The sequence below is a fragment of the Lactuca sativa genome, chromosome 7 (genome assembly GCF_002870075.4).
Source record: "Lactuca sativa cultivar Salinas chromosome 7, Lsat_Salinas_v11, whole genome shotgun sequence".
Taxonomy (NCBI): Eukaryota; Viridiplantae; Streptophyta; class Magnoliopsida; order Asterales; family Asteraceae; genus Lactuca; species Lactuca sativa.
Genome location: NC_056629.2, coordinates 5,123,889 through 5,133,324, shown reverse-complemented (window position 1 = coordinate 5,133,324; position 9,436 = coordinate 5,123,889). Strand labels below are relative to the sequence as shown.

At 34.0% G+C, this 9,436-nt stretch overlaps 1 protein-coding gene across 4 annotated transcripts; it reads right to left on the bottom strand.

Annotated features, from left to right (window-relative positions):
* Positions 1-326: 326 nt before the first annotated feature.
* LOC111902661 (transcription initiation factor TFIID subunit 5) lies at positions 327-5,064 on the bottom strand. 4 transcript variants are annotated; one of them, XM_052765352.1, is made up of 20 exons: positions 4,900-5,061; positions 4,043-4,252; positions 3,861-3,942; positions 3,671-3,749; positions 3,463-3,560; positions 3,333-3,389; positions 3,155-3,242; positions 2,962-3,071; positions 2,768-2,875; positions 2,555-2,706; positions 2,384-2,494; positions 2,212-2,281; positions 2,090-2,126; positions 1,868-2,005; positions 1,718-1,794; positions 1,529-1,645; positions 1,159-1,424; positions 916-1,011; positions 755-830; positions 327-553 (listed from the first exon to the last, which is right to left on the bottom strand). In XM_052765352.1, exons 2-20 carry the CDS (start codon positions 4,225-4,227, stop codon positions 500-502), a joined length of 2,001 nt encoding a protein of 666 aa, XP_052621312.1. In that variant the 5' UTR covers positions 4,228-4,252; positions 4,900-5,061; the 3' UTR covers positions 327-499. The 4 variants fall into 4 exon arrangements, with proteins under 4 accessions (XP_052621312.1, XP_052621310.1, XP_052621311.1 ...); XM_052765350.1 differs by having other exon boundaries at positions 1,529-1,794; positions 2,953-3,071; positions 4,900-5,064; XM_052765351.1 differs by having other exon boundaries at positions 1,529-1,794; positions 4,900-5,063.
* Between the last annotated feature and the right edge of the window lie 4,372 nt (positions 5,065-9,436).

Here is a 9,436-nt window from a genome sequence, read left to right as displayed (position 1 = left end):
TTAGAATAATAAACATGCATTTATAGTAAATTTATTGTTTTATGTTAGCATGACCTAATAAAGAGGGAAAAAAAACTAACGCTTTTGTTTTTACAAAGTCAGAAACAGAAATTTTCAATTCGGTTTCAGATTTAGTTGCGAATCACTTTTTAAACCGGGAAATGATTTGTACACAACAATTTTTCTCCATACACAACAATTAGTGTTTTAAAATATTGTACTGTACAGCTCTATAATACATAAATTGTTGTGTATTGCAAAAAATTATGTACGAATGACTTCTTGAACCGAAACATGCTTTAAAGTAAATATTAACAAACAAATAATAAAAACAAAAACAAAATTAACTGCATTTGCTTCACTAGATATTCAAATGATTCAACTAAATAAACTACAAGATAAAAATAAGTGAACACAACTACATAAAAGCAACAAAAAAACATGCCCCACCCCGTCCTTTTACACATTTGTAGAAAGAACACAACTACATATGCCGATTTTACACATTTGTAGAAAGAGCCCCAGCAGCAAAAAGAAGATTCCTTCGCGAAAACTGTCAACAAAAAAAAATGTCATCATTACAAATTTTCATATGTGAGAATGAATAAATACAAGAAATAGAGCATTGTACTTTCATTTGATTATATCATTGGGTAGATTATTTTTTCCTTAATAAGAAAATATGTAAGTAATGTTGTAATAATACAGAAATAGATGAAAGTAGGTTGCTATTTTGATAAAGTTGAGTGTTTACCCGTAAAGCATAAACAGGGGTGGATTTGGTAGGTAGAGTCTTGAGTGATCTCAGTCTATTTGTATTTCCACTTTTACTAACAAATCAAAGAACACATGGATTAAGTTAAACTATATTAAAATTCCATATTAAAAAAAAAAAAAAAAAAAAAAAAAGATTACTTGTCTTCATTTTTCGGCGTTTTTGCACTTGTGTTAACGTCCCATAATTTAACAGTTGAATCAGCGGAACCAGATGCAAGAAGGGATCCCTCACAACTGAAACATATATATATATATATATATATATATATATATATATATATATATATATATATATATATATATATATATATATATTTGTCAAAAGCACGTGTAAGTACAAGTAGGAGAAGATGATGTGATGAATGAGTTAGGGTTTGGTACCTGAAAGCAAGAGACCAGACACATGAAGTATGGCCCACAAGAGGAGTGACACATCGACCATTGGAAACATCCCACATCATTATACTTCCATCTTCATCACCAGATGCCATGTATCTACCATCAGGTGACATGGCTAATGATAATATCATACTCCTATGACCAATGAAAATCCGTATGCATTCACCACTTTGTACATCCCATAAACGAACTGTTTTGTCACTTGATCCCGTTGCAACATAATTGCAGTTCATATGCCATTCTACACACTGCCAAAAAACAAAACATATATATCCTTTTTTCTTTTTATATTAAAAAAACACGAGGGAGAGAGAGAGAGAGAGAGAGAGAGAGAGAGAGAGAGAGAACTGACATCAACATCAGATAAGTGTCCTGCAAGTATTCTTAGAGGCTGAATTCTATCCATTGACCAAATCCTAGCTGTTCTATCATGAGATGCACTTGCAAAATAGTGTCCAAGTGGACTAAACTGCATATACAATAATTGAGTAAAATAATTACCACATAAATTTAATTTAATATTATTCCATTCAAATTCTACCTGAACATCCCATACAGGGTAATTATGACCCTTGTAGCACACAACATTTGCATTCAACTTTGTGCTCCATAATCGAACTGCACTAAATATTCATAAATCTTACTCTACAACATGGAAACATGAAATACTTTTCATTAAAAAAAAACATACTTGTTGAATCTGACGATGATGATAAAAGAAAATCCCCAAAAGGACTAAATGAAGCTGAATAAACCGGACCAGAATGCCCCTGATACAAAGTGTAAGACCTTTTTCCACCATTTGATCCATCCGAATCATTTTCACCAGCTGAAAACCAGAAACTCTTATTTAATCATTTTTTTTACCTTTATTTAAAAAGTTAGTTGAAGTAAATTAATTTGGATGACTTACAACTCCCCATACGCCCAAGTTTTGCCATGTCCCACACCTACCAAATATTAATAAGATTATAATATAAATTGGATTTGTAATTTTGTATTAGAATATTAAGAATAAAAATTAAGGAAAAAGACCTTGAGTGATGAATCTGAGAATCCTCCAGCTACTAATGATCCATCATGGGATATTGATGAACAATTTAATCTGAAACAAACGAAAAAATAATAATAATTATAATAAAATAAATAGAAGATAAAGAAAAACAAGACACAAAATATTTTAAAGTGAAAGGGGAAATACAAATACCCGTTATGTGTATTAATGAATGTGTAGAAACTAACTGAAGGAAGTGTGGAATTGTTTAATTGTACACGGTTTCTAAGGTCTTCAAGAATAGAATGTTCTACATCTGTTGATCTGAGATTATAAAAAATAAATAAATAAATGTTTTACTAAAAAAAACTATATGTAACATACATTGTTGGCAAAGTAAGCTCGGGTTTGACTCGTGGGGCAGCAGTTGACTTGTCACCCTCCCCTCGGGCAGCTTTCCCTGCCCCACCAACAACCTTGTCCTTCTTTAGCTTCTTGAGGGGCCCACCTTGCTTTCCACCATCTGCTGATTTTTTCTGAAAAATAAACATCATTAACAGTAAAAGTGTATTAAAACAAATAAATAAATAAAAATACCTTATTCTCATCTAACTCTCCTTCTTTGCCTTCTCCTTCTGTCTTTTCTGAATCTGAGAGCAACCCACCTGCTTTATCAAGCCGATCTTCTAAACAATCTTCAAGCAACTATAAAAAAAAATTAAAATTAAAACTTTTATTTTCTTAAATACAATGTGAAAATAATGAGATATTTAGTTTTTTACTTTACTAACCCCCCAATGTATTTCTTTCTGATTTATTAAATTAGCAGCATCTTGTCCACTTCCAACAAGTGAAAAGGCTTCAGCATCATCAGAAATTGAGCTAGGTTGTCCAGGAGAAACTGTAAAAAAAATAAAAAGTCCAAATAAAAGTTAACATTTTTTTACATGATAATGTATATAAAAGATTGTAATAAAAACTTACCTTGGAAGTCAATATGCTCATTGATAATACCAAGCATTGTAATGGATTGTGTCTTGTGTAGATATTGCAGAAGAAGATCATAAGAATACTACAAACAAAAATAAAAGAAGGCTATCATTATTAATTTATTATCATATAATATTGATTAAATTTATAAATGTAAGGATCAAAAGGTAACCTGGCATATCTTTATATTCACTTTGCTCTGCCTTAGAGTGTGAGCAAACTCCATTTCCTGGATATTTACATGAGTTTATTTCAATATAGTGAAATAAAGTTTATAAGTTTAGGGTGTTTTGGTAATTAACCTCTAAATGAGATGGGGAAAGAACACCTTCTAATTTTGTGAGATCACGTGAATGCATCATCTCATGATCTTCACGAAAGGTATTGAAGAATGCTCGAGCTGAAAACCCAATTTTTTAATAAAATGAGAATAACAATTAAACTAATGAGTGGCATATGTTGTAAATAACTTAATTTAAGATATGTATATGTGTGTGATTATGTGTATACCTTCTTGAAGATGGCCTTTTGCTATGAGATCCATGAAACAGTGGATAAATACTGGGTAGAGAACACGAAGCAATTCATGCTGCATTGTTAAAAACATTAAATTAAAATGTAATAAATGAAGTAATGAACATATGATAAAATTATAAAACAAAAAGAAGATATGATACTGAGTATATGATTATATGGGCACCTTATATAAATCTAGTGAGCTATAAGTCCATGACCTCAACTTGCTGTATCCATCATGGTATAGTGTTGGGATACTTTCTGACCTGAAAGCATGAACCTTTAGAACTATGCATTATAATAACAAGATAATTAATTGATAATTGAGGAAGATGTGAAGAGAGGGTAAAATGGTAAATATAGTACTGGGAAAACACAAGGATTTGTTTAGCAAGATCTGGGTCTGAAAGGGAAACATCGGTAGCAGTAACAGATGAGCTGGAGTTCTTGTTCTTGTTCTGCTGTTCTTGTTGAAAAATCTGTTCAGTTTGGGTGAATCCCTTTTTCTTTAAATACAAATATACAGCTTTATCCAACACTTCTTCATCCATCTCAGTCTTCTTTGTATATCTTTTACTGAAACATAACACACACGCACCAATACTGAATTAAATCCAAACTCGTATGAGCATATCAAAATAAACAGGAATTCATATAGAAAAAAACAAAACCAGTAGTAAGATAAGAGCAACCAAGATTTACCGACAATCATGATCTCTAACGAAAATTTGAACACAAAATTCTTATTTACATAAACAAAAATCAAAAATGTCATTTCAAAACCCTCAAAATCCTATTTTTTTATTCTGTAATATAAGCCCTAGCCGTTTCAAGGTATGTGTTGGTACTTGGTACTCTAATTCTGATTAGAAGACCAACGAGCAATTACATCCAAGTGAAAGAAGACACTGATTATACTTAACATGAATGAAAAGAACATCAAATACCACATTGAAATCACAAAATTAATGAACATGATCAATTATATCGATGAGATTTAAAAAAAAAAAAGAGAGAGAGAGAGAGAGAGAATTTTGGTTGCCAAAACTGACAACAGTAGTCTCAAAATCAGCCGGAGAGAGAAGGAAGGGTTGGAACGTGAATGTGAGAGGAATCAGATAATTGAAACTTCAACTATTTTCAAATAGACCTACTTGCTAATTTCTCAACACATTCACAACAAATAATTGAAAGTTGAAGTAACCGTAAACCTAGTTGCTTACTTGTTTCGAGATGAGGATAGGAGAAAGGTCGCCGGAGGGTAGGAGAGAGCCGGAGAGGTCGCCGAACGCCGGAGAAGGGTGACTGCCGGTTTGCTTTAATGCTTTTGGTGTGTCCGATCACTGATGTTCGATAGAAGGCAGGATGGGCTTCGGCTCCTTCTGTCTATTTTAGCTACCGTAAAAACAAAAGAAATATCGTAGTGGGCTTAGATTAGTACTTAATTTTATTGGATTTGTTGTTTTTGGACTACTAAAATTCTTTTGGGCTATTTAAAAATGTATGGACTTATTACGCTAGAAATACTGAAATAGATTAATTTTTTACGGATAGTATGAATTACATGGTTATTCAAAAATATTTGTATCCGGAAAATCTGATCTGAAAATCCGAAAATTCAGACTAAAATTATCGGAATTTTTGGATATTCAAATATCCAAATTTTCAGGTTCTGATTCGGATATCAATTTCAAATAATTTCGGATATCTGAAAACCCGAAAATATGTAACTTATATTTTTAGTTTTTTTATATAATGTATTTTTGTTTAGTCTTGTTGTGATTTACCTATCAATGTATGGATTGGAGTTTTAATACGTAGCTTCAAGATTTTCAACCTTTTTAATATGAACTTTTGATGCTTTTACTTAGTTATCATTGTACAACAAGTGAGAAGACAAACGTGCAACGAGTTGCGTCGTTAAGCCGTTTTGTATGGTAACGTCAATTCTTTTGAATACTATATTCATAGATTTATGGGATGTAACATTGCTACGCATGATCCGTTGTACTCTATTAAGAAACTCCGCCACATCCGATGTGAGAAAACCAAATGTATCAAATGCAAATGGTATGAACACTTGTTGATTTTCCATGCACGATTTCTCCTGTTTGGTGACTTTGCATGTAGCAGCTTTTAAAGTAGCATGTACCGCCATGAAAACCCAGTCATCAAGCCAACGAGAGGGGATACCCCTATAAGGTCCACACATGTGTGTTTCCCTCTAACCCATCCAAAAATCAAAATGTCAGTCGGTTTAAGGGTTGACATTCCTTCTGTTGGGTCAGTCAAGAAATTTACAGGTGTCTCTTTTTTGGAAAAAACCTCGGCACGCTGACATAACATCCCTAACCATATTGTGACTGTATTTAAACCCTGTGAGTTCTTTACAATAAACTGCATACTCTCCAAAAGAGTCCAAACATGCCTTACGACACATCAGACATATCTCGTCAGTTGGGAATATTGGGATCATGAGTCGATATTTGAGGATAGTACGATACTCCATGTGAGACATATGTTGGCCAAGCCCGTGTGTAGGGATAGCTAGAAGAAAAATCTTGTGCATGGGGTGCATGTAAACACTAGAAAACTGCTTTCTGCTGAGTCGCCATGTCGAAATGCACTTCCATATCTTGGAAATTTTACTAAAAATGGCACTTGCCGGTGTATTATGGGATTTAAAGGGGGGCAATATCCTTGGTAGTAAAATTGTTAAGGTCAATGTCGAGAAGCTTGTTATGAAGAGAAGCCAAGGCACATGCATAACCATAATCCATATCGCATATGTTGTTATCCCGTAAGATGTAGTCTTGCAATACCCAAGATTGGGCACTTTAGGCAACAAAAGCATATAAGGTAGCCTTCAATGTTGAGTATCAACCCAAATCACCAAACCTAATGGGTAAGGAAGCAATTCGTCACTATATGTCGCCAAACAAAGTGTAACACTCAGTTTCGAATAGTTTCACTATTCGGGGCGTGGCCCGGTCATCAGTCATCATAAGGATTTAGTCCTTGGGGAAGAAAGGATTTTTCCCTTTTGGATGTGGGTATTATAATCTAAGTGATATGGGTGTTCGTTTGTGTTTCGGAGGCCAAGAGTATAATCGTAATTTGATAATTTGGTCCTTAGGAATTTGGGATTTTGTTCAGAAAGTTCTTAGGCGGAGCTGAGTTGATAGAATTGTATGGCTTTCTCGTCACCTTTTCATGGATATAAAGCTCGTTGGAAACAGACTTATAACAAATAAGTTATGGCAGTTTGAAGTTTTGGCAAGTTTGGCCCTTGGTGGAATAAGTTAGCAGATTGGTCCCATGTGCAGCGCTAAGGAACACATGGGAGGGCCAGATACGCCCAGCGTACCTAATGATACGTCGAGCGTAATGAACAGAGTGTCAAACCCTAATTTTTAAGGTTTGGCCACTATATAAACATCATTATAACCTCAAGGCTCTCTCATTTATCGGCCTTCATTGTCCTAAAACCCTAATTTCAAACCCTAGCCTCCTCTAAGAGTGTTGTGAGCTCATTATGCGCATCTTTGGTGGGCTTTGATGAATATTCAAGAAGTGGAAGCTTGGTGCAAGGTGGTGGATTAAGGGAAGGCTTGTGTGTAACATCCAAAAGTTAAGACCAAAATTTTTCATTTTTAATTAAGTAATTATAAAACCAATAATATAAAAACATCCATGGTGTCATTGTTGGATAAGGTGTCTAAGTCCATAACTTATTTTGTATATACTTGACCCGACCCGGCATGGTCCATTTGGGTTGCACTTCACCCGAACTATTTATATGGATAATATTATGAGAAGAATATATTTGCGGTCTATTAATATATTATAAGTTATAATATATTAATATGAAATTGTATTATTTAATTAGTATTGATCTTAAATTAATTATGAATTAATTTAGTGGTCAAAAGGTGACTAATTAAATAATGGGCTATTATATTTATATGGTGTGGGCTAACACTCATTAGGAAATGGGCTAAGCTTAAATGGGAGTCCATGGATGATCCATGGAGCTTTTAACCCATGGATCCTTGGAATAGGAAAAAACATGGGTTATTAGGGTTTGCAAGGTTCATAACCCTAATCATCTACACTATGTAAAGAGGCTTATGGTGCTTGAAAAGACACTATGTGTGTGTGCATAAGGGTGGCCGATTTCTAGAGTGGTTGTATACTCTCTCATAAGTTTTCCAAGTTTGTGGTGATTTGTGATTTCCACTTTAGGCATTCACATTATTGGTGCTTGGCTCTCAAACTCCTAAGGAATCAACTCACTAACAAAGGTATGTAATTCTTCTAGTATCTTTTATGTTTAAAAGTACCTCATGTATGCTAGATAGGTTATGGACCTTGGAAAATTATTTTGCATGTATTTTAGACAAACATAGATCCAAGGTTTCTAGGATTGCATGAACACCTTAGGAGTGTTAGTTTGCTCTAAACCCAACATCCATCCCATATCAAAACCATATTTCGATAATCAAAACATGTCAAAATAAGCAACATCAGAGTATAACTCTCAAAGATCTCATGTGCGGAAATCATGGTGTGATGCGTTGCAATTATGTTAGCTCATTTCCTTTCAAAGAAGAAGTATCTGAAAACAAAACTAAAAATCGTAAGCACAAAGCTTCATGAGTTCTCCCATCATACGACATACCATATAATTTATTGGATTAGGTGTCTAAGCCCATAACTATAATTGGTATGTACTTGACCCGATAGTAACATAGTCCTTTTGGGTTGCCTTCACCAGAGCAACTTGACAGGATGAATTATAAGAGAAAGGTTGGTAAATGATTTATTAATATATTATAAGAATAATACATTAATTGATAAATCATATTATTTAATTAGTATTGATCAGAAATTAATTTGAAATTAATTTAGTGATCAAATGAGACTGATTAAAAGAACGAAGACTGATATTGCAAATCACTGATAGTTGCAATTAGGCTGATGGATCACCTTGGAATAAGTTTGGACGAATTCTATGGGAAGCTCATAGAGAATTCGTCCAAAGGAGCATTCTAGAAGGAGTCCATGGGCTGCTTAAGGAGTAAGAATCTAATTAGGGTTTCACCTAAAACCTTAGCAGCCACAAGTATAAATAGACCCCTTGGCATGAGGATTTCGACCACTTGATCTCTAGAAGAAACCCTAGCCGAAAATCCTATCCTTTCTCCTTCTTTCTTGTGTTCATCCAATTGCTAGTGGTGTTTGTGACTCCATTAGAGGTGCAGCAATTGAGGCACTAAGCTCTTGAAGGTTAAGATCAAGGAAAGTAGTACTTGTTATTACTAGTTAACAAGAAAGGTATTATGCTAGCTTGTGTTTATTCATTAAATCCAAAAATTGCATGCTAGATTAGGGTTTATGTAACATCCCAAATTTCAATACCAAAAATTTTGTTTTTAAATAAGTAACTTATAAAATAGTTTACTAAAAAGCATCATCGATTCATATCATTTCATAAAACCATAGTCATGTGTCTAAAAACCATGTCATCAAGTAATAATAATGCCAGAGTACAATCCCAAAATATCATAAAGCGGAAATCTTGTATGTGTGTGTGCGCCGCTACCATGCCAACTCCTTCCCCTTCGATAAATGGGGTACCTGAAAACAAAATTGAAAACTGTAAGCACAAAGCTTAGTGAGTTCCCCCATCATACCACATGTCATACTATAAACATACTGTCAGGCATATCTGGGTGCCCGGCCTACCCTGCTAGGCAT

Excerpts from the sequence above, each read along its gene's own strand:
- LOC111902661 (XM_052765350.1), bottom strand. The coding sequence starts at position 4,227 with ATGGATGAAGAAGTGTTGGATAAAGCTGTATATTTGTATTTAAAGAAA. Across the intron at positions 2,707-2,767 it reads GAGAGTTAGATGAGAATAAG|AAAAAATCAGCAGATGGTGG; the intron begins GTATTTTTATTT and ends TTTATTTTTCAG. Across the intron at positions 2,006-2,089 it reads ACTTGGGCGTATGGGGAGTT|CTGGTGAAAATGATTCGGAT; the intron begins GTAAGTCATCCA and ends TCTGGTTTTCAG.